Here is a 25,611-nt window from a genome sequence, read left to right on the forward strand (position 1 = left end):
CAGCCTGCGCGGACGGCGAGCGGGCACGCATGCATGCACGCCGACTTGACGTTAAGCCCGTTAAGTCAAGGCAGAGACTGGGCACAGTGTGAATAGTGCTCTCACACTCGGGCCGCTTTAGAAATGGAAAAAAAAAAGAAAAACATGAAAATGTAGAGAGAAAAAAAAAAAAGAAGTCTTTGAGTGTTTCTCCTGCCAACAGCAACACCCGCCAAGCCAGCAGGCACGAATAAGAGCGCTTCATTAAAAAGTGCAGCAAAGTTACATAACTGACGGTTGTGTGTTGACTAAACACATTCCCATCATCTCATCCATCTCGCCTCCTCTGGCAGCATCATTCCATTCCAATAGTGACTTCTCACACACCTATCAGACTGACTTAGCCCACAGGCTGAGCTCCACGCTGGGAGCAGCAAACACACATTAAAGAGTTCTTGCGGGGGGCTTTATTATTATTATGCTTAACACCTCAGCATCATCTCCCAAACACACCATCACCAAGCAAAGGAAGAGCGCCCTCTTGCAGCAAGAGAAGAATATTAGAGAACAAATATTTTGGGAACCAGCCCATAGCCTAGAATTTAACACAGATATGAAGACAACGCGTGTTTGTCAACGTAGCCAATTATAGTAAGGTCAGAGGTGGATAGGAGAGAAGTCACAGTGGAAGTGGCTGTGAATCTGTCGCGGGCTGTCATACTCCATCCTTACACAAGAGGGCGCCAGAGGGCTGTGCAGAGAGACGGGACTGGCCTGAGAGGGGGGCAGCAAGGGCGCAGCCTTCGTCGCCGTGCTCTCCGCTCGAACGCGGGAAGGCTGGAGGGTGCACACAGGCGGGAGGATGGCGGCGGTGGCGGCGGCGTGTGGCGGGCCGGCGTGCTGCGCGCACGGCGGAAGGCCGGCGGAGGGAGACGGTGCCTGGAGGTCGCGGACGGTGTAGCTCCGCTGGTGTGCGGTGGACTGGGCGTACACGCTGGCCCACGGGTACGACTGGTAGGCCGCCATGCCGCCTGCGTGCAAACACAAACATATTAGACGTTGAAAAGGATTCAGAACGGGGGTGTTTGCAGCCAAGTTTTGTTGGCATACTGTCAGAAAAAAAACTAAAAAAGTGAGAAAAAAAAAAGAAATGTAATGAAAAACAGTTTAAAATGTCTAACTAATGAATAATAATATACTTGGTCAACACCCAAAGCTGACACAGTTGTGTCTTTCTTGACAAGGGACACGTCTACCTGCTGCACACACACTGAAGCACAGCTGTCAAACTCAAGGCCCAGGGGCCAGATGTGATGTCGCCTAAAAACCAGGCCGCCACATTAGCTAAAAAAGTGGGGCAGCTAGACTGCCACGTCTTCTACAAATGTGGCCCGTCAGGCCTCCATGTCTTCTAAAAGTGTGGCTCACCATGCCGCCACAAAATCTAAAAAATACGGCCCGCCAGGCCGCAACGTCTTCTAAAAGTGTGGCTCACCATGCCGCCACAAAATCCAAAAAATGCGGCCCGTCAGGCCGCAACGTCATCTAAAAGTGTGGCTCACCATGCCGCGACAAAATCTAAAAAATGCGGCCCGCCAGGCCGCAATGTCTTCTAAAAGTGTGGCTCACCATGCCGCGACAAAATCTAAAAAATACGGCCCGCCAGGCCGCCATGTCTTCTAAAAGTGTGGCTCACCTTGCCGCAACAAAATCTAAACAATGTGGCCCGCCAGGCCGCCATGTCTTCTAAAAGTGTGGCTCACCATGCCGACACAAAATCTAAAAAATGTGGCCCGTCAGGCCGCGATGTCTTCTAAAAGTGTGGTTCACCATGCCGCTACAAAATCTAAAAAATGTGGCCTGTCAGGCCGCAATATTATCTAAGATGTGTTGCCCGCCATGACATTTAAAAATATGTCCCTCCATGACATTTAAAAAATTGGCTCACCAGGGCGTCACATCATTTAAAAATGTGACCAGTTAGGCCGCATATTTAAAAAAAAAAAATGAGGCAGCTAGACTGCCACGTTATCTAAAAATGTGGCCCGCCAGGCCATCTAAAAATGTGGCCCGCCAGGCCGCCACGTCTTCTAAAAGTGCGACCCGCCATGCCGCCATAAAATCTAAAAATGTGGCCTGCGACGTCATCTAAAAATGTGGCACGCCAGGCCATCCAAAAAAGTGGCCCGCCAGGCCGCGACGTCATCTAAAAATGTGGCCCGCCAGGCCGCAACGTCATCTAAAAATGTGGCCCGCCAGGCCGCCACATTTTCTAAAAGTGCGACCCGCCATGCCGCCACAAAATCTAAAAATGTGGCCCGGCAGGCCGCGACGTCATCTAAAAATGTGGCACGCCAGGCGATCCAAAAAAGTGGCCCGCCAGGCCGCAACGTCATCTAAAAATGTGGCCAGCCAGGCCGCGATGTCTTCTAAAAGTGTGGCTCACCATGCCGCCACAAAATCTAAAAAATGTGGCCTGTCAGGCCGCAATATTATCTAAGATGTGTTGCCTGCCATGACATTTAAAAATATGTCCCTCCATGACATTTAAAAATATGTCCCGCCATGACATTTAAAAAATTGGCTCACCAGGGCGTCACATCATTTAAAAATGTGACCAGTTGGGCCGCATATTTCAAAAAAAAAATGAGGCAGCTAGACTGCCACGTCATCTAAAAATGTGGCCCGCCAGGCCATCTAAAAGTGCGACTCGCCATGCCGCCACAAAATCTAAAAATGTGGCCGGCCAGGCCGCCATGTCTTCTAAAAGTGCGACCCGCCATGCCACCACAAAATCTAAAAATGTGGCCCGCGACGTCAAAAATGTGGCACGCCAGGCCATCCAAAAAAATGGTCCGCCAGGCCGCAACGTCATCTTAAAGTGTGGCCCGCCAGGCCGCCACGTCTTCTAAAAGTGTGACCCGCCATGCCGCAACAAAATCTAAAAAATGTGGCCTGCCAGGCCGCAACATTATCTAAAATGTGTGGCCCGCCATGACATTTAAAAAATTTGCTCGCCAGGCCGCCACATCATTTAAAAATGTGGCCAGCTAGGCCGCAACATTATTTTTTTAAACGAGGCAGCTAGACTGCCACATCTAAAAAGTGTGGCTCACCATGTCACCACATTATCTAAAAAAGTGGGGCAGCTAGACTGCCACATCTTCTAAAAATGTGGCCCGCCAGGACGCCACGTCTTCTAAAAGTGTGGCTCACCATGCCGCCACAAAATCTAAAAAATATGGCCAGCATTTTTTAAAAAAAAATGAGGCAGCTAGACTGCCACGTCATCTAAAATGTGGCCCGCCAGGCCATCTAAAAATGTGGCCCGCCATGCCGCCACAAAATCTAAAAATGTGGCCCGCCAGGCCGCGACGTCATCTAAAAATGTGGCCCGCCAAGCCATCAAAAAATTTGGCCCGCGACATCATCTTAAAATGTGGCCCGCCAGGCCATCTGAAAATGTGGCCCGCCAGGCCGCCACGTCTTTTAAAAGTGCGACCCGCCATGCCGGCACAAAATCTAAAAATGTGGCCCGCCAGGCTGCGACGTCATCTAAAAACGTGGCCCGCCAAGCCATCAAAAAATGTGGCCCGCCAGGCCGCGACGTCATCTAAAAATGTGGCCCGCCAGGCAATCTGAAAATGTGGCCTGCCACGTCTTTTAAAAGTGCGACCCGCCATGCCGCCACAAAATCTAAAAATGTGGCCCGCCAGGCCGAGACGTCATCTGAAAATGTGGCCCGCCAGGCCGCCACGTCTTTTAAAAGTGCAACCCGCCATGCCGGCACAAAATCTAAAAATGTGGCCCGCCAGGCCGAGACGTCATCTAAAAATGTGGCCCATGTGGCCCGCCAAGCCATCAAAAAATGTGGCCCGCCAGGCCGCGACGTCATCTAAAAATGTGGCCCACCAGGCCATTTGAAAATGTGGCCCGCCAGGCCGCCACGTCTTTTAAAAGTGCGACCCGCCATGCCGGAACAAAATCTAAAAATGTGGCCCGCCAGGCCGCGACGTCATCTAAAAATGTGGCCCGCCAGGCCGCCACGTCTTTTAAAAGTGCGAACCGCCATGCCGGCACAAAATCTAAAAATGTGGCCCGCCAGGCCGTCACACCAAAAATATTTATAAAATGTGGCACGCCAGGCTACTGCAAAATCTAAAATATGTGGCCTGCCAGGCCGTGACATTATCTAAAATGTGTGGCCTGCCATGACATTTAAAAAATTTGCTCGCCAGTCCGCCACATCATTTAAAAATGTGGCCAGCTAGGCCGCAACATTTTTAAAAAAAAATGAGGCAGCTAGACTGCCACAACCAAAAAGTGTGGCTCACCATGCCGCTACAAAATCTAAAAAATGTGGCCTGTCAGGCCGCAATATTATCTAAGATGTGTTGCCCGCCATGACATTTAAAAATATGTCCCTCCATGACATTTAAAAAATTGGCTCACCAGGGCGTCACATCATTTAAAAATGTGACCAGTTAGGCCGCATATTTAAAAAAAAAAATGAGGCAGCTAGACTGCCACGTTATCTAAAAATGTGGCCCGCCAGGCCATCTAAAAATGTGGCCCGCCAGGCCGCCACGTCTTCTAAAAGTGCGACCCGCCATGCCGCCATAAAATCTAAAAATGTGGCCTGCGACGTCATCTAAAAATGTGGCACGCCAGGCCATCCAAAAAAGTGGCCCGCCAGGCCGCAACGTCATCTAAAAATGTGGCCCGCCAGGCAATCTGAAAATGTGGCCTGCCACGTCTTTTAAAAGTGCGACCCGCCATGCCGCCACAAAATCTAAAAATGTGGCCCGCCAGGCCGAGACGTCATCTGAAAATGTGGCCCGCCAGGCCATCTGAAAATGTGTCCCGCCAGGCCGCCACGTCTTTTAAAAGTGCGACCCGCCATGCCGCCACAAAATCTAAAAATGTGGCCCGCCAGGCCGAGACGTCATCTAAAAATGTGGCCCGCCAGGCCGCCACGTCTTTTAAAAGTGCGACCCGCCATGCCGGCACAAAATCTAAAAATGTGGCCCGCCAGGCCGAGACGTCATCTAAAAATGTGGCCCATGTGGCCCGCCAAGCCATCAAAAAATGTGGCCCGCCAGGCCGCCACGTCTTCTAAAAGTGCGACCCGCCATGCCGCCATAAAATCTAAAAATGTGGCCTGCGACGTCATCTAAAAATGTGGCACGCCAGGCCATCCAAAAAAGTGGCCCGCCAGGCCGCAACGTCATCTAAAAATGTGGCCCGCCAGGCCGCAACGTCATCTAAAAATGTGGCCCGCCAGGCCGCCACATTTTCTAAAAGTGCGACCCGCCATGCCGCCACAAAATCTAAAAATGTGGCCCGGCAGGCCGCGACGTCATCTAAAAATGTGGCACGCCAGGCGATCCAAAAAAGTGGCCCGCCAGGCCGCAACGTCATCTAAAAATGTGGCCAGCCAGGCCGCGATGTCTTCTAAAAGTGTGGCTCACCATGCCGCCACAAAATCTAAAAAATGTGGCCTGTCAGGCCGCAATATTATCTAAGATGTGTTGCCTGCCATGACATTTAAAAATATGTCCCTCCATGACATTTAAAAATATGTCCCGCCATGACATTTAAAAAATTGGCTCACCAGGGCGTCACATCATTTAAAAATGTGACCAGTTGGGCCGCATATTTCAAAAAAAAAATGAGGCAGCTAGACTGCCACGTCATCTAAAAATGTGGCCCGCCAGGCCATCTAAAAGTGCGACTCGCCATGCCGCCACAAAATCTAAAAATGTGGCCGGCCAGGCCGCCATGTCTTCTAAAAGTGCGACCCGCCATGCCACCACAAAATCTAAAAATGTGGCCCGCGACGTCAAAAATGTGGCACGCCAGGCCATCCAAAAAAATGGTCCGCCAGGCCGCAACGTCATCTTAAAGTGTGGCCCGCCAGGCCGCCACGTCTTCTAAAAGTGTGACCCGCCATGCCGCAACAAAATCTAAAAAATGTGGCCTGCCAGGCCGCAACATTATCTAAAATGTGTGGCCCGCCATGACATTTAAAAAATTTGCTCGCCAGGCCGCCACATCATTTAAAAATGTGGCCAGCTAGGCCGCAACATTATTTTTTTAAACGAGGCAGCTAGACTGCCACATCTAAAAAGTGTGGCTCACCATGTCACCACATTATCTAAAAAAGTGGGGCAGCTAGACTGCCACATCTTCTAAAAATGTGGCCCGCCAGGACGCCACGTCTTCTAAAAGTGTGGCTCACCATGCCGCCACAAAATCTAAAAAATATGGCCAGCATTTTTTAAAAAAAAATGAGGCAGCTAGACTGCCACGTCATCTAAAATGTGGCCCGCCAGGCCATCTAAAAATGTGGCCCGCCATGCCGCCACAAAATCTAAAAATGTGGCCCGCCAGGCCGCGACGTCATCTAAAAATGTGGCCCGCCAAGCCATCAAAAAATTTGGCCCGCGACATCATCTTAAAATGTGGCCCGCCAGGCCATCTGAAAATGTGGCCCGCCAGGCCGCCACGTCTTTTAAAAGTGCGACCCGCCATGCCGGCACAAAATCTAAAAATGTGGCCCGCCAGGCTGCGACGTCATCTAAAAACGTGGCCCGCCAAGCCATCAAAAAATGTGGCCCGCCAGGCCGCGACGTCATCTAAAAATGTGGCCCGCCAGGCAATCTGAAAATGTGGCCTGCCACGTCTTTTAAAAGTGCGACCCGCCATGCCGCCACAAAATCTAAAAATGTGGCCCGCCAGGCCGAGACGTCATCTGAAAATGTGGCCCGCCAGGCCGCCACGTCTTTTAAAAGTGCAACCCGCCATGCCGGCACAAAATCTAAAAATGTGGCCCGCCAGGCCGAGACGTCATCTAAAAATGTGGCCCATGTGGCCCGCCAAGCCATCAAAAAATGTGGCCCGCCAGGCCGCGACGTCATCTAAAAATGTGGCCCACCAGGCCATTTGAAAATGTGGCCCGCCAGGCCGCCACGTCTTTTAAAAGTGCGACCCGCCATGCCGGAACAAAATCTAAAAATGTGGCCCGCCAGGCCGCGACGTCATCTAAAAATGTGGCCCGCCAGGCCGCCACGTCTTTTAAAAGTGCGAACCGCCATGCCGGCACAAAATCTAAAAATGTGGCCCGCCAGGCCGTCACACCAAAAATATTTATAAAATGTGGCACGCCAGGCTACTGCAAAATCTAAAATATGTGGCCTGCCAGGCCGTGACATTATCTAAAATGTGTGGCCTGCCATGACATTTAAAAAATTTGCTCGCCAGTCCGCCACATCATTTAAAAATGTGGCCAGCTAGGCCGCAACATTTTTTAAAAAAAATGAGGCAGCTAGACTGCCACAACCAAAAAGTGTGGCTCACCATGCCGCTACAAAATCTAAAAAATGTGGCCTGTCAGGCCGCAATATTATCTAAGATGTGTTGCCCGCCATGACATTTAAAAATATGTCCCTCCATGACATTTAAAAAATTGGCTCACCAGGGCGTCACATCATTTAAAAATGTGACCAGTTAGGCCGCATATTTAAAAAAAAAAATGAGGCAGCTAGACTGCCACGTTATCTAAAAATGTGGCCCGCCAGGCCATCTAAAAATGTGGCCCGCCAGGCCGCCACGTCTTCTAAAAGTGCGACCCGCCATGCCGCCATAAAATCTAAAAATGTGGCCTGCGACGTCATCTAAAAATGTGGCACGCCAGGCCATCCAAAAAAGTGGCCCGCCAGGCCGCAACGTCATCTAAAAATGTGGCCCGCCAGGCAATCTGAAAATGTGGCCTGCCACGTCTTTTAAAAGTGCGACCCGCCATGCCGCCACAAAATCTAAAAATGTGGCCCGCCAGGCCGAGACGTCATCTGAAAATGTGGCCCGCCAGGCCATCTGAAAATGTGTCCCGCCAGGCCGCCACGTCTTTTAAAAGTGCGACCCGCCATGCCGCCACAAAATCTAAAAATGTGGCCCGCCAGGCCGAGACGTCATCTAAAAATGTGGCCCGCCAGGCCGCCACGTCTTTTAAAAGTGCGACCCGCCATGCCGGCACAAAATCTAAAAATGTGGCCCGCCAGGCCGAGACGTCATCTAAAAATGTGGCCCATGTGGCCCGCCAAGCCATCAAAAAATGTGGCCCGCCAGGCCGCCACGTCTTCTAAAAGTGCGACCCGCCATGCCGCCATAAAATCTAAAAATGTGGCCTGCGACGTCATCTAAAAATGTGGCACGCCAGGCCATCCAAAAAAGTGGCCCGCCAGGCCGCGACGTCATCTAAAAATGTGGCCCGCCAGGCCGCAACGTCATCTAAAAATGTGGCCCGCCAGGCCGCCACATTTTCTAAAAGTGCGACCCGCCATGCCGCCACAAAATCTAAAAATGTGGCCCGGCAGGCCGCGACGTCATCTAAAAATGTGGCACGCCAGGCGATCCAAAAAAGTGGCCCGCCAGGCCGCAACGTCATCTAAAAATGTGGCCAGCCAGGCCGCGATGTCTTCTAAAAGTGTGGCTCACCATGCCGCCACAAAATCTAAAAAATGTGGCCTGTCAGGCCGCAATATTATCTAAGATGTGTTGCCTGCCATGACATTTAAAAATATGTCCCTCCATGACATTTAAAAATATGTCCCGCCATGACATTTAAAAAATTGGCTCACCAGGGCGTCACATCATTTAAAAATGTGACCAGTTGGGCCGCATATTTCAAAAAAAAAATGAGGCAGCTAGACTGCCACGTCATCTAAAAATGTGGCCCGCCAGGCCATCTAAAAGTGCGACTCGCCATGCCGCCACAAAATCTAAAAATGTGGCCGGCCAGGCCGCCATGTCTTCTAAAAGTGCGACCCGCCATGCCACCACAAAATCTAAAAATGTGGCCCGCGACGTCAAAAATGTGGCACGCCAGGCCATCCAAAAAAATGGTCCGCCAGGCCGCAACGTCATCTTAAAGTGTGGCCCGCCAGGCCGCCACGTCTTCTAAAAGTGTGACCCGCCATGCCGCAACAAAATCTAAAAAATGTGGCCTGCCAGGCCGCAACATTATCTAAAATGTGTGGCCCGCCATGACATTTAAAAAATTTGCTCGCCAGGCCGCCACATCATTTAAAAATGTGGCCAGCTAGGCCGCAACATTATTTTTTTAAACGAGGCAGCTAGACTGCCACATCTAAAAAGTGTGGCTCACCATGTCACCACATTATCTAAAAAAGTGGGGCAGCTAGACTGCCACATCTTCTAAAAATGTGGCCCGCCAGGACGCCACGTCTTCTAAAAGTGTGGCTCACCATGCCGCCACAAAATCTAAAAAATATGGCCAGCATTTTTAAAAAAAAAATGAGGCAGCTAGACTGCCACGTCATCTAAAATGTGGCCCGCCAGGCCATCTAAAAATGTGGCCCGCCATGCCGCCACAAAATCTAAAAATGTGGCCCGCCAGGCCGCGACGTCATCTAAAAATGTGGCCCGCCAAGCCATCAAAAAATTTGGCCCGCGACATCATTTTAAAATGTGGCCCGCCAGGCCATCTGAAAATGTGGCCCGCCAGGCCGCCACGTCTTTTAAAAGTGCGACCCGCCATGCCGGCACAAAATCTAAAAATGTGGCCCGCCAGGCTGCGACGTCATCTAAAAACGTGGCCCGCCAAGCCATCAAAAAATGTGGCCCGCCAGGCCGCGACGTCATCTAAAAATGTGGCCCGCCAGGCAATCTGAAAATGTGGCCTGCCACGTCTTTTAAAAGTGCGACCCGCCATGCCGCCACAAAATCTAAAAATGTGGCCCGCCAGGCCGAGACGTCATCTGAAAATGTGGCCCGCCAGGCCGCCACGTCTTTTAAAAGTGCAACCCGCCATGCCGGCACAAAATCTAAAAATGTGGCCCGCCAGGCCGAGACGTCATCTAAAAATGTGGCCCATGTGGCCCGCCAAGCCATCAAAAAATGTGGCCCGCCAGGCCGCGACGTCATCTAAAAATGTGGCCCACCAGGCCATTTGAAAATGTGGCCCGCCAGGCCGCCACGTCTTTTAAAAGTGCGACCCGCCATGCCGGAACAAAATCTAAAAATGTGGCCCGCCAGGCCGAGACGTCATCTAAAAATGTGGCCCGCCAGGCCGCCACGTCTTTTAAAAGTGCGAACCGCCATGCCGGCACAAAATCTAAAAATGTGGCCCGCCAGGCCGTCACACCAAAAACATTTATAAAATGTGGCACGCCAGGCTACTGCAAAATCTAAAATATGTGGCCTGCCAGGCCGTGACATTATCTAAAATGTGTGGCCTGCCATGACATTTAAAAAATTTGCTCGCCAGTCCGCCACATCATTTAAAAATGTGGCCAGCTAGGCCGCAACATTTTTTAAAAAAAATGAGGCAGCTAGACTGCCACAACCAAAAAGTGTGGCTCACCATGCCGCTACAAAATCTAAAAAATGTGGCCTGTCAGGCCGCAATATTATCTAAGATGTGTTGCCCGCCATGACATTTAAAAATATGTCCCTCCATGACATTTAAAAAATTGGCTCACCAGGGCGTCACATCATTTAAAAATGTGACCAGTTAGGCCGCATATTTAAAAAAAAAAATGAGGCAGCTAGACTGCCACGTTATCTAAAAATGTGGCCCGCCAGGCCATCTAAAAATGTGGCCCGCCAGGCCGCCACGTCTTCTAAAAGTGCGACCCGCCATGCCGCCATAAAATCTAAAAATGTGGCCTGCGACGTCATCTAAAAATGTGGCACGCCAGGCCATCCAAAAAAGTGGCCCGCCAGGCCGCAACGTCATCTAAAAATGTGGCCCGCCAGGCAATCTGAAAATGTGGCCTGCCACGTCTTTTAAAAGTGCGACCCGCCATGCCGCCACAAAATCTAAAAATGTGGCCCGCCAGGCCGAGACGTCATCTGAAAATGTGGCCCGCCAGGCCATCTGAAAATGTGTCCCGCCAGGCCGCCACGTCTTTTAAAAGTGCGACCCGCCATGCCGCCACAAAATCTAAAAATGTGGCCCGCCAGGCCGAGACGTCATCTAAAAATGTGGCCCGCCAGGCCGCCACGTCTTTTAAAAGTGCGACCCGCCATGCCGGCACAAAATCTAAAAATGTGGCCCGCCAGGCCGAGACGTCATCTAAAAATGTGGCCCATGTGGCCCGCCAAGCCATCAAAAAATGTGGCCCGCCAGGCCGCGACGTCATCTAAAAATGTGGCCCACCAGGCCATTTGAAAATGTGGCCCGCCAGGCCGCCACGTCTTTTAAAAGTGCGACCCGCCATGCCGGAACAAAATCTAAAAATGTGGCCCGCCAGGCCGCGACGTCATCTAAAAATGTGGCCCGCCAGGCCGCCACGTCTTTTAAAAGTGCGACCCGCCATGCCGGCACAAAATCTAAAAATGTGGCCCGCCAGGCCGTCACACCAAAAACATTTATAAAATGTGGCACGCCAGGCCACTGCAAAATCTAAAACATGTGGCCTGCCAGGCCGTGACATTATCTAAAATGTGTGGCCTGCCATGACATTTAAAAAATTTGCTCGCCAGTCCGCCACATCATTTAAAAATGTGGCCAGCTAGGCCGCAACATTTTTTAAAAAAAATGAGGCAGCTAGACTGCCACAACCAAAAAGTGTGGCTCACCATGCCGCCACAAAATCTAAAAAATGTGGCCTGTCAGGCCGCAATATTATCTAAGATGTGTTGCCCGCCATTACATTTAAAAATATGTCCCTCCATGACATTTAAAAAATTGGCTCACCAGGGCGTCACATCATTTAAAAATGTGACCAGTTAGGCCGCATATTTAAAAAAAAAAATGAGGCAGCTAGACTGCCACGTTATCTAAAAATGTGGCCCGCCAGGCCATCTAAAAATGTGGCCCGCCAGGCCGCCACGTCTTCTAAAAGTGCGACCCGCCATGCCGCCATAAAATCTAAAAATGTGGCCTGCGACGTCATCTAAAAATGTGGCACGCCAGGCCATCCAAAAAAGTGGCCCGCCAGGCCGCAACGTCATCTAAAAATGTGGCCCGCCAGGCCGCAACATTTTTTTTTAAAAATGAGGCAGCTAGACTGCCACAACCAAAAAGTGTGGCTCACCATGCCGCCACAAAATCTAAAAATGTGGTCGAAACGCCAAAAAACATTTATAAAAAAGTGGCTCGCCAGGCCGCAAAATTACCTAAAAAAAGTGGGGCAGCTAAACTGCCACGTCATTTAAAAATTGAGACCGCCAGGTCATTTTAAAATGTGGCCTGCCAGGCCACCACGTCATCTAAAAATGTGGTAGTACAATGTGGTATTATTGAGGAATCTAAAGTGTACTAAAGTGAACTGTTTGTAAGTTTCCAGCAAGCAGGCCAGATCAACATGTTTGCTGTGGAAGGAAAACCAAGAATACAAAGAGCACAGCTGAATCCCCAGGAGGCAGAAATCCATACAGCAGACATTTTAGGACTACGTAACCGTGCTGGACTTACTTGGCCACAATATTTGGGAATCTGACAGGTGTGTAGGGCGATGATGTCCACCTCCCAACTCACCATGTTGGCCGGCGGCCTGAAGCAGAATCTGTCCCCCACTTTGGGACTGCACATACGCGTGGCCCCCGGTAGCGTAGGTGACCCCAGCGCTGGAGTTCCCGGTGGGGGCGAAAGCGACGTAGGAGGAGGAGATAGAATCGGAAGGATTAGGGGCGAGGTAAGGAGAGGGGGTGAGGTAAGCCATGCCGGGCAGAGACGTCTGGGCTTGGCGCTGCTGCGGCTGCTGGCTGGATACTGGGTAGCTGCTCGGCAGCTGCAAGGACAGCGTGTTGCTCTGCTGGCTCGGCAGGAGGTAGTCCAGCTTGTCCTCAAAGTCAAACAGGGTACTGAAGACAAAAACAAACAACAAGTTTAATGTTAACCATGTTCAATGTGAATCAATGTACACCACTATGTTCAATGTAAACAAACATGGTCAATGTGAATCAATGTACACCACTATGTTCAATGTAAACAAACATGGTCAATGTAAATAAATGTACACCACTCAATGTAAACAAACATGGTCAATGTAAATAAATGTACACCACTCAATGTAAACAAACATGGTCAATGTAAATAAATGTATATCACTATGTTCAATGTAAACAAACACGGTCGATGTGAATCAATGTACACCACTATGTTCAATGTAAACAAACACGGTCGATGTGAATCAATGTACACCACTATGTTCAATGTAAACAAACATGGTCAATGTAAATAAATGTACACCACTCAATGTAAACAAACATGGTCAATGTAAATAAATGTACACCACTCAATGTAAACAAACATGGTCAATGTAAATAAATGTATATCACTATGTTCAATGTAAACAAACACGGTCGATGTGAATCAATGTACACCACTATGTTCAATGTAAACAAACATGGTCAATGTAAATAAATGTACACCACTATGTTCAATGTAAACAAACATGGCCGATGTAAATAAATGTACACCACTATGTTCAATGTAAACAAACATGGTCAATGTAAATAAATGTACACCACTCAATGTAAACAAACATGGTCAATGTAAATAAATGTACACCACTCAATGTAAACAAACATGGTCAATGTAAATAAATGTATATCACTATGTTCAATGTAAACAAACACGGTCGATGTGAATCAATGTACACCACTATGTTCAATGTAAACAAACACGGTCGATGTGAATCAATGTACACCACTATGTTCAATGTAAACAAACATGGTCGATGTGAATCAATGTACACCACTATGTTCAATGTAAACAAACATGGTCAATGTGAATCAATCTACACCACTATGTTCAATGTAAACAAACATGGTCAATGTAAATAAATGTACACCACTATGTTCAATGTAAACAAACATGGCCGATGTAAATAAATGTACACCACTATGTTCAATGTAAACAAACATGGTCAATGTGAATCAATCTACACCACTATGTTCAATGTAAACAAACATGGTCAATGTAAATAAATGTACACCACTATGTTCAATGTAAAAAAACATGGCCGATGTAAATAAATGGACACCACTATGTTCAATGTAAACAAACATGGTCAATGTAAATAAATGGACACAACTATGTTCAGTGTAAATAAATGCACTTAACTATGTTCAATGTACACAAACATATTCAATATTAATGTTCCACATATCACAGGTTTGTTTTGAATATAATTTCATTTTTTTAAAGCATATTCTACAATTTATTTGGTTCTAAATTAAGTCTTTTTATTTAGGCATAAAAATTGTTCAACATACCAAATGTTTTCATTTTTTAAGCATATTCTAAAATGTATTTGCTTTTAATCTAAGCCTTTTCAAGAAAAAACATGGCTTAACACATTGCAGATTTTTGGGATATTTTTTCATTTTTTGAAAGCATATACTACAATTTCTTTGGTCCTAAATTACACCTTTTCAAGCATAAAAATGGTTCAACACATCACAGATTTGTTTTGGATTATTTTAAGCATATTCTGCAATTTATTTGGTTTTTTCTAAATTACCGGTAAGCTTTCTTTTTTAGGCATAAAAAGTTTTTGTTTTTGTTTTTTTTAATTCAGTTTTTAAGCATATTCTACAATTTATTTGGTTCTAAATTAAGCCTTTTCCAGCATAAAAATGGCTTAACACATTGTAGAATATGCTTAAAAAATTAACAAAATATCCCAAACATGTGCACTTTATTTGGTCCTAAATTAAGCCTTTTCAAGCATAAAAAATGGCTGAATACATTCTATAATTTTGGGGGATATTTTTTGGAGCATAGTCTACAGTTTGTGGTCCTAAATTAAGTCTTTTCAAGCATAAAAATAACTAAACACGGCAACATTTTTAAAAAACATTTTTTCTATATTTTCTTAAACATTCTACACATTTTTTGGTCCTAAATTAAACCTTTTTAAGCATCAACATGGCTTTTTTCTTTATAGTTTAAAAAAATTTTTTAAGCACAATCTACAATTATTTTTAAGCATAAACATGGCTTAACACATTGTAGATTTTTGGGGGGTATTTTCTCATTTTTTAAGCACATTCTACATATTCGTTGGTCCTAAATTAAGCCTTTGCAAACATAAAAGGGCTTAAATGAACTACAAATATAAATACTACAGTAGTATTGCCCACTTGATGAGACCAAACCAATATGAGCGCTGTTCAGTATCATGGCAACTGATTGGCTCAACCCCAGACTGCATTACTATATCGAATTCAACGAGTGTAAAAAAGGTAAATGAAGGGCGTTATTTTAAGTCTAGAGGGCTGTCATAACCTTGAAAACGTATTTAGAAGGTTGTAAACATGTTTTTATGCTCTAGCTATGAAAATATTTAATTTAAAATTATCGATTCCTACTTTGCAGAAATTAATTTATGTCCGGAACTAGAGATGTCCGATAATATCGGACTGCCGATATTATCGTCCGATAAATGCTTTAAAATGTAATATCGGAAATTATCGGTATCGGTTTCAAAAAGTAACATTTATGACTTTTTAAAACGCCGCTGTACGGAGTGGTACACGGACGTAGGGAGAAGTACAGAGCAGTTGAGTCTCCCAGTCATACTTGCCAACCCTCCCGATTTTCCCGGGAGACTCCCGAATTTCAGCGCCCCTCCCGAAAATCTCCCGGGGCAACCATTCTCCCGAATTTCTCCTGATTTCCACCCAAACAACAACATTGGGGGTGTGCCTTAAAAGGCACTGCATTTGCGTGCCGGCCCAATCACATAATATCTATGGCTTTTCACACACACACAAGTGAATGCCAAGCATACTTCGTCAACAGCCATACAGGTCACACTAAGGGTGCCCGTTTTAAACAACTTTAACACTGTTACAAATATGCGCCACACTGTGAACCCACACCAAACAAGAATGACAAACATATTTCGGGAGAACATCCGCACCGTAACACAACATAAACACAACAGAACAAATACCCAGAATCCCTTGGGACGCTACAATATACACCTCCCGCTACCCCCTATCGCCCCCCACCTCAACCTCCTAATGCATGTCCCAAATTCCAAGCTGCTGTTTTGAGGCATGTTAAAAAAAATAATGCACTTTGTGACTGCAATAATAAATATGGCAGTGCCATCTTGGCCCTATTTTTCCATAACTTGAGTTGATTTATTTTGGAAAACCTTGTTACATTGTTTAATGCATCCAGCGGGGCATCACAACAAAATTAGGCATAATAATGTGTTAATTCCACGACTGTATATATCGGTATCGGTTGATATCGGAATCGGTAATCAAGAGTTGGACAATATCAGAATATCGGATATCGGCAAAGAAGCCATTATCGGACATCTCTATCCGGAACCAATTAACAGTGGTAAACGGGGGCAGACTAATACATTTCATTTAGATTTTTTTTACTTGGAATCATAAACATCTTATTATAGAATATAGCCACTGTATGACTTAGTGCAGATTGTCTATAATATTAATCATAAACATGTTTATTAACAACTTGAATTTTTGGAGCAGGTGTACCTAATGAAGTGGTGGTCAGCATGTAGTTTAGTTTCTGGATGGAATGAGCATTATTGTTAGTCTAATGTGTTGCTTTGCATTGCGCTGACCTTGCGTACGTCTGCAGAGCGTGACAAGCTCCGCCCTCCACAAAGCGAGGCGGGGTGTGTGCCAGCGTGTTGAGGATGGGGTTGTAGGCGGCGGCGGCAGTGAGGTGCGGGAGGCTGACTCTCCTCAGTGGGGGAGGGCTGTGCATGGGGCGGGGGTGGAACTCGGGCTGGCGATGTCCCCCGTCTCGCACTCTGGGCTGACCTTGGAGATAAAAAGGCAGAGATTAAAGTGATTCGCTGGTTTGGTCTATTTCCCACCAAGCGTGCACCAATGTAGCAACATTTCACTTTACATAAATGACACGAAATAAACACGGGGTGTTTGCCAGTGAGCACACAACCGACATTTGTTATATTTACACAAAAAAAACGCTCCAATTAAGGTGCGATTACCCGTACTGATGGATTAGGTGGGTGAGGGTGACCAAATAAAGCGCTCCTTTTCCCCTGCTAGTAAAATTTCCCTAAGCTAATTGTAAACAAACATGGCGTCCTACTTTACTGTTCCAGTGGAAGACATTTCGCGCGAGATTTGCACCAAATTTTTAGCAAACATTGTGCGAGGAGGATAAAAAAAAACCATCACGCTTCAACACATCAAACCTCATCAGCCATTTATCAACAACACCCAGAAACGCTGTCGGCTTCGCTGGGCCTGAGCTCATCTAAGATGGACTGATACAAAGTGGAAAAGTGTTCTGTGGTCTGACGGGTCCACATTTCAAATTGTTTTTGGAAACTGTGGACGTCGTGTCCTCCGGACCAAAGAGGAAAAGAACCATCCGGATTGTTCTAGGCGCAAAGTGTAAAAGCCAGCATCTGTGATGGTATGGGGGTGTATTAGTGCACAGGACATGGGTAACTTACACATCTGTGAAGGCGCCATTAATGCTGAAAGGTACATACAGGTTTTGGAGCAACATGTGTTGCCATCCAAGCAACGTTACCATGGACGCCCCTGCTTATTTCAGCAAGACAATGCCAAGCCACGTGTTACATCAACGTGGCTTCATAGTAAAAGAGTGCGGGTACTAGACTGGCCTGCCTGTAGTCCAGACCTGTCTCCCATTGAAAATGTGTGGTGCATTATGAAGCCTAAAATAGCACAACGGAGACCCCCGGACTGTTGAACAACATAAGCTGTACATCAAGGAAGAATGGGAAAGAATTCCACCTGAGAAGCTTTAAAAATGTGTCTCCTCAGTTCCCAAACGTTTACTGAGTGTTTTTAAAAGGAAAGGCCATGTAACACACTGGTGAACATGCCCTTTCCCAACTACTTTGGCACGTGTTGCAGCCATGAAATTCTAAGTTAATTATTATTTGCAAAAAAAAAAATAAAGTTTATGAGTTTGAACATCCAATATCTTGTCTTTGTAGTGCATTCAATTGAATATGGGTTGAAAAGGATTTGCAAATCATTGTATTCCGTTTGTATTTACATCTAACACAATTTCCCAACTCATATGGAAACGGGGTTTGTACATACTGTAGGAGAACAAACATGAACTACTACTATGAGGAAGTATATGATACACATATTGTTAAATAAATACTTGTTAATGTTACCAAACTACTACGATCATGAAGTATATAATAAACATTTTGTTAAATAAGTACTTTTGCAAGTGTGGACCCAGGGGACATTTTGAAAGACCAGTAGGAGACGGTGGAGAAGACTGCCCCCTGCAGGACACGTGTTCTGCCCTGCTGTTTGTGGATGAACTAGCTCAGGGGTCTGCAACATTTTCTATTAAAAAAAGAGACCTTTTGCCGACTTTTCCATGAAGGAAAAATAGTATAGAGCCGCAAAACAGCTTATACACGTTTAAAAATTTTCATTGGTTTTATTATAAATTTTATAGGAAAAGCAACCTGCTCATTAGCCTTGTGGTTAGAGTGTCCGCCCTGAGATCGGTAGGTCGTGAGTTCAAACCCCGGCCGAGTCATACCAAAGACTATAAAAATGGGATCCATTACCTCCCTGCTTGGCACTCAGCATCAAGGGTTGGAATTGGGGGTTAAATCACCAAAAATGATTCCCTGCTCACTGCTCCCCTCACCTCCCAGGGGGTGAACAAGGGGATGGGTCAAATGCAGAGGTTAATTTCACCACAATCATTGGTACTTTAACCTGTCCATATAAAACTAAGCTCTTTTTTTCCTTTTCCCAAGAGGGTTGCACACTTGAAAAGCTGAACTGACCAAACAGGCTTCCAGTCTCTTTTCCTTGCTATCCTTGTGCCTCAGGACTCAGCCTATGTGCATTCACTGCCTCACAGACAGTCAGAAATTATAGAACCCTTTTTAAAAATGCTAACTTTTTTCACTCCGGGGTTAAAAACAATAAAATAAGGGAGCAAGAAAAGCCGAATGTGGCTCTAGAGCAGACCTGGGCAAATGAAGGCCCGGGGGCCACACACGGCCCGTTAAGCTTTTCAATCTGGCCCGCCGGACATTCCCAAATCATTTTTTTAGATCTTTAAGGTGGAAGGGTGAAGTCGCTCAATTTAAAGTGTTGGATTTAACTGTGCTGGATCATTGGCTGCTAGTGAGGGCATAGGAAACGGGGCATTTTTCTACCGGTAGAAAATTAATAATACATTTATATTGGATATGGATTTTAAATATGTATCTAAAATAGGTGGTTAATTGGTTAGGTATTTATGTATTTGCATATTGGGTTTTCTGCTGCATTTATCTATTGTGTTTCTGGGGTTAAATGTATTTTATATGTACCTTGGTGCATTTACGTTGAGACAATTCATTTAAAATCTATTTTAACTTAAACGGAAGATTACTCCATTTTCTTGCACTTGTTTAATGGTTAAGAGTTTGATAGCCTAATTAATAATTGTAAATTATGGGATTAATAATTGATTGATTTTTTACAGCATGTTAATCTTGGTGTTTTGTCCTTCAAGGTTTTTCACCTAAAGACTGCTAAAAAGACTACTAAAGACTGCTAAAAAGACTACTAAAGACTGCTAAAGACTGCTAAAAAGACTCCTAAAAAGACTACTAAAGACTGCTAAAAAGACTACTAAAGACTGCTAAAAAGACTGCTAAAAAGACTACAAAGACTACTAAAAAGACTACTATAAAGACTGCTAAAGACCGCTAAAGACCGCTAAAAAGACTGCTAAAGACTGCTAAAAAGACTACTAAAGACTGCTAAAAAGACTACTAAAGACTGCTAAAAAGACTACTAAAGACTGCTAAAAACACTACAACTAAAGACTGCTAAAAACACTACAACTAAAGACTGCTAAAAAGACTACTAAAGACTGCTAAAGAGACTACTAAAGACTGCTAAAGAGACTACTAAAGACTGCTAAAGAGACTACTAAAGACTGCTAAAGAGACTACTAAAGACTGCTAAAGAGACTACTAAAGACTGCTAAAAAGACTACTAAAGACTGCTAAAAAGACTACTAAAGACTGCTAAAAAGACTACTAAAGACTGCTAAAAAGACTACTGAAGACTGCTAAAGAGACTACTAAAGACTGCTAAAAAGACTGCTAAAGACTGATAAAGAGACTACTAAAGACTGCTAAAAAGACTACTAAAGACTGCTAAAAAGACTACTAAAGACCACTAAAAAGACTGTTAAAAGACTGCTAAAAAGACTGCTAAAGACTACTAAAGAGACTACTAAAGAGACTACTATAAAGACGGCTAAAGACTGCTAAAAAGACTACTAAAGACCGCTAAAAAGACCGCTAAAAAGACTGCTAAAAAGACTGCTAAAAAGACTGCTAAAAAGACTACGAAAAAGACTGCTAAAGACTGCTAAAAAGACTACTAAAGAGTGCTAAAGACTGCTAAAAAGACTGCTAAAGACTACTAAAGAGTGCTAAAGACTGCTAAAAAGACTGCTAAAAGACTGCTAAAAAGACTACGAAAAAGACTGCTAAAGACTGCTAAAAAGACTGCTAAAGACTGCTAAAAAGACTGCTAAAAAGACTACAAAGACTGCTAAAAAGACTACTAAAGACCGCTAAAGACCGCTAAAAAGACTGCTAAAGACTGCTGAAGACTACTAAAGACTGCTAAAAAGACTACTAAAGACTGCTAAAAAGACTACTAAAGACTGCTAAAGACTGCTAAAGAGACTACTAAAGACTGCTAAAAACACTACTACTAAAGACTGCTAAAAACACTACTACTAAAGACTGCTAAAAACACTACTACTAAAGACTGCTAAAGAGACTACTAAAGACTGCTAAAAAAAAACTACTAAAGACTGCTAAAAAGACTACTAAAGACTGCTAAAAAGACTACTATAAAGACTGCTAAAGACCGCTAAAGACCGCTAAAAAGACTGCTAAAGACTGCTAATAAGACTACTAAAGACTGCTAAAAAGACTACTAAAGACTGCTAAAAAGACTACTAAAGACTGCTAAAAAGACTACTAAAGACTGCTAAAAAGACTACTAAAGACTGCTAAAAAGACTACTAAAGACTGCTAAAAACACTACAACTAAAGACTGCTAAAAACACTACAACTAAAGACTGCTAAAAAGACTACTAAAGACTGCTAAAGAGACTACTAAAGACTGCTAAAGAGACTACTAAAGACTGCTAAAGAGACTACTAAAGACTGCTAAAGAGACTACTAAAGACTGCTAAAGAGACTACTAAAGACTGCTAAAGAGACTACTAAAGACTGCTAAAGAGACTACTAAAGACTGCTAAAAAGACTACTAAAGACCGCTAAAAAGACTACTAAAGACTGCTAAAAACACTACAACTAAAGACTGCTAAAAACACTACAACTAAAGACTGCTAAAAAGACTACTAAAGACTGCTAAAGAGACTACTAAAGACTGCTAAAGAGACTACTAAAGACTGCTAAAGAGACTACTAAAGACTGCTAAAGAGACTACTAAAGACTGCTAAAGAGACTACTAAAGACTGCTAAAGAGACTACTAAAGACTGCTAAAGAGACTACTAAAGACTGCTAAAAAGACTACTAAAGACTGCTAAAAAGACTACTAAAGACTGCTAAAAAGACTACTAAAGACTGCTAAAAAGACTACTGAAGACTGCTAAAGAGACTACTAAAGACTGCTAAAAAGACTGCTAAAGACTGATAAAGAGACTACTAAAGACTGATAAAGAGACTACTAAAGACTGCTAAAAAGACTACTAAAGACCACTAAAAAGACTGTTAAAAGACTGCTAAAAAGACTGCTAAAGACTACTAAAGAGACTACTAAAGAGACTACTAAAGAGACTACTATAAAGACGGCTAAAGACTGCTAAAAAGACTACTAAAGACCGCTAAAAAGACCGCTAAAAAGACTGCTAAAAAGACTGCTAAAAAGACTACGAAAAAGACTGCTAAAGACTGCTAAAAAGACTACTAAAGAGTGCTAAAGACTGCTAAAAAGACTGCTAAAGACTACTAAAGAGTGCTAAAGACTGCTAAAAAGACTGCTAAAAGACTGCTAAAAAGACTACGAAAAAGACTGCTAAAGACTGCTAAAAAGACTACTAAAGACTGCTAAAGACTGCTAAAAAGACTGCTAAAAAGACTACAAAGACTACTAAAAAGACTACTATAAAGACTGCTAAAAAGACTACTAAAGACCGCTAAAGACCGCTAAAAAGACTGCTAAAGACTGCTGAAGACTACTAAAGACTGCTAAAAAGACTACTAAAGACTGCTAAAAAGACTACTAAAGACTGCTAAAGACTGCTAAAGAGACTACTAAAGACTGCTAAAGAGACTACTAAAGACTGCTAAAGAGACTACTAAAGACTGCTAAAAACACTACTACTAAAGACTGCTAAAAACACTACTACTAAAGACTGCTAAAGAGACTACTAAAGACTGCTAAAAAAAAACTACTAAAGACTGCTAAAAAGACTACTAAAGACTGCTAAAAAGACTACTAAAGACTGCTAAAAAGACTACTAAAGACTGCTAAAGAGACTACTAAGGACTACTAAAGACTGCTAAAAAGACTACTAAAGACTACTAAAAAGACTACTAAAGACTGCTAAAAAGACTGCTAAAGAGACTACTAAAGACTGCTAAAAAGACTACTAAAGACCACTAAAAAGACTGTTAAAAGACTGCTAAAAAGACTGCTAAAGACTACTAAAGAGACTACTAAAGAGACTACTATAAAGACGGCTAAAGACTGCTAAAAAGACTACTAAAGACCGCTAAAAAGACCGCTAAAAAGACTGCTAAAAAGACTGCTAAAAAGACTGCTAAAGACTGCTAAAAAGACTGCTAAAAATACTGCTAAAGACTACTAAAAAGACTACTAAAGAGTGCTAAAGACTGCTAAAAAGACTACTAAAGACTGCTCAAGACTGCTAAAGACTGCTCAAGACTGCTAAAAAGACTGCTAAAAAGACTGCTAAAAAGACTGCTAAAAAGACTGCTAAAAAGACTGCTAAAGACTGAGGAGAAGATCCTCCGAAAGTGTGCTTGCGGATGGGAAAAGGTGACCACGTACAGGGGACTGCGAATCCACCAGGGGAAAGCAAAGTGTGGTCAGAGAGGCCAACAGCAACCTTGCACCGCGGCAGCGGGTGAGACAAGAGGGACCAGAAGCCAGGTAGAAAACCACAGTGCTAACGGACCCAATGTTGCTGAAAGCACAGATGGCACAGAGGAAGAAAGCCCCTCGGTGGAGGCTGAGCCCCCACGTGAGCACCAAGACCCAATCTCTACCATCTCACACAGAACAGAGCCACAAGCAGAGACCAAGAAACCAGCAAGAAGGAACAAGCTCAAATGGCCAAAGGCAAATGAAGCAGAGGCATGGCGTACTTTGGATACAGACCTGACCAAGATCCTGGAGGAAAGGTTGCATGGAGGTGCCGAAGCTAAGCTTAACCTGTTTGGGGACATCATATACCAGACCTGCAAAGACAGGTTTGGTGAAATTATCTCCAAGCAGAGGACTGCCCCAAGGGAAATGGGGAGGAGGGAAAAGGAGATCGCCGAGCTTGTGCGAAGACGCCGACAACTCCGCAAGAACTGGAGGAAGGCAACCCAGCCAGAGAGAGAAGGTCTGAAAGTCCTGTGGGAGGAGGTCAGGCAAAGGCTATCCAGGCTCCGCAGAGCTGAACGCATCCGCAAGCGTAGCAAACGGAAGCAGAAAGAGCGAGCCAGCTTCTTCAAGGATCCCTTCAAGCACGCCAGACAACTGCTGGAGGAGAAAAAGTCCGGGAAGCTCGAAACCACCAGGGAGCAAATGGAACAGCACGTCAAAAGGCAGTACAGTGATCCGCTAAGAAACGTCCCATTAGGAACACCAGGGTACGTGCCCCGGCCTGCGCCACCGACAGCTGAATTTAACATCATGCCCCCCAAGCTCAGCGAAGTTAGGCAAACCGTGAAGAAGGCAAGGTCCTCATCAGCACCAGGCCCCAATGGAGTTCCCTACCAGCTCTATAAGAACTGCCCCAAGGTACTTGAACTGCTCTGGTATCTAATGAGAACTGCCTGGAAAAAGCAACTCATTCCAGCGGAGTGGCAAAGGGCTGTAGCGGTATTCATCCCGAAGGAAGAAAACTCCAAAAATATCGGCCAATTCAGAAACATCGCCCTGCTGAACGTAGAAGGAAAAATCTTCTTCTCAGTGCTGGCCAGAAGGATGACCACCTACCTGCTAGAGAATTGCTACATCGACACCAACTGCCAGAAAGCAGGAGTTCCAGGTTTCCCAGGATGCGTAGAGCACTCTACGATGATCTGGGACCAGATCCAGAAGGCCAAGCGGGAGAAGACCGACCTGCATGTCATCTGGCTCGATCTCGCCAACGCGTACGGATCGGTCCCACACCAGCTGATCAACTACGCCTTGGAGTTCTTCCACATGCCACCCTGCATCAAGAACCTGGTAGCGCTTTACTTCAGCGATCTGCAGATGTGCTTTGCCCTCCAGGACTTCACCACCGGGTGGCAGCATCTAGAAGTGGGAATTGCAATGGGGTGTGCCATTTCTCCAATCTTGTTCGTGGCAGCCTTTGAGATAATCCTCATCGGAGCAAGGCAAATGGTTGGAGGAATCAAAACACCATCTGGTCAGAGGTTACCCCCATTGAGGAGCTATATGGACGATGTCACCAGCCTCCTTCAGACAGCAGCATGTACATCTCGACTGCTGAAAAGGGTGGATGAGTTGACATCATGGGCCAGAATGAAGATCAAACCCTCCAAATCCCGTAGCCTGTCACTCAGAAGGGGAGTCAGAAACGACAACACCATCTTTGTCGTCGGGGGAGAGAAAATCCCCCTCCTGTCTGAGCAACCCATCAAAAGCCTGGGGAGGCAGTACACTGCAGAGCTGTCCGATAAACAGATGGGGAGGACTGTCATGAAACAACTCACGGACGGCCTGGCAAGGATCGACCAGAGCCAACTCCCTGGAAAGTACAAGGTCTGGTGCTACCAGTTCATACTCTACAGGAGGGTGATGTGGCCTCTGAAAATGAGCGAGATCCCCTCATCTGCCGTGAGTAAGATGGATGGAAAAGCCAACTCATTCATCAGAAAGTGGCTGGGACTACCACGGTGCCTTTCAGAAACGGGCCTCTTTGGGAAGAACGCACTGCAGCTGCCACTGCAGTCTATCAGTCTGGGCTATATGCAGGAGAAGTCCAGGCTGGTCCTCGAACTAAGAGAGTCCACTGACCAGTCAGTAAGGAACGCCAATGCCAAGGTTCCCACTGGCCGAAAGTGGAAAGCCCAAACTGAGGTTGACCGAGCTGTCAGTAGGCTGCATCACCAAGAGCTCATGGGCAGAGTCCAGGCAGGAAGAGCAGGGCTAGGATGGGGAGAAGCGCCTCGGTTCTGGTCTAAGGCCAACCGCAAGGAGAGGAAGGAGATGGTGGTGGCGGAGGTGACGAGGATGGAGGAAGAGCGCTATAAGATCAAGGCCGTGTCGCAGGGCCGACAAGGAAGGTGGACAACCTGGGAGGGAGTGGTCAACCGGAACATCAGCTGGTCCGACCTGTGGAAGATTCCACAGGCAAGGATCAGCTTCCTTATTCGTTCAACCTACGACACGCTTCCCTG

General features: G+C 45.4%; 1 protein-coding gene across 3 annotated transcripts in view; it reads right to left on the bottom strand.

Moving 5' to 3' along the window:
• Positions 1-423: 423 nt before the first annotated feature.
• The window catches only part of LOC133649634 (paired box protein Pax-6-like), a 41,943-nt gene continuing 16,755 nt past the window's right edge, over positions 424-25,611 (bottom strand). For all 3 annotated transcript variants that reach the window (XM_062046259.1, XM_062046260.1, XM_062046261.1), the window contains exons 7-9: positions 16,563-16,764; positions 12,485-12,810; positions 424-1,010 (exon numbers count right to left, since the gene is read on the bottom strand). In XM_062046259.1, coding sequence (XP_061902243.1) covers positions 637-1,010; positions 12,485-12,810; positions 16,563-16,764 — 902 coding nt within the window. In that variant the 3' untranslated portion in view covers positions 424-636. The remainder of the gene's footprint in view (positions 1,011-12,484; positions 12,811-16,562; positions 16,765-25,611) is intronic.

Source organism: Entelurus aequoreus, linkage group LG05, assembly GCF_033978785.1.
Source record: "Entelurus aequoreus isolate RoL-2023_Sb linkage group LG05, RoL_Eaeq_v1.1, whole genome shotgun sequence".
NCBI lineage: Eukaryota > Metazoa > Chordata > Actinopteri > Syngnathiformes > Syngnathidae > Entelurus > Entelurus aequoreus.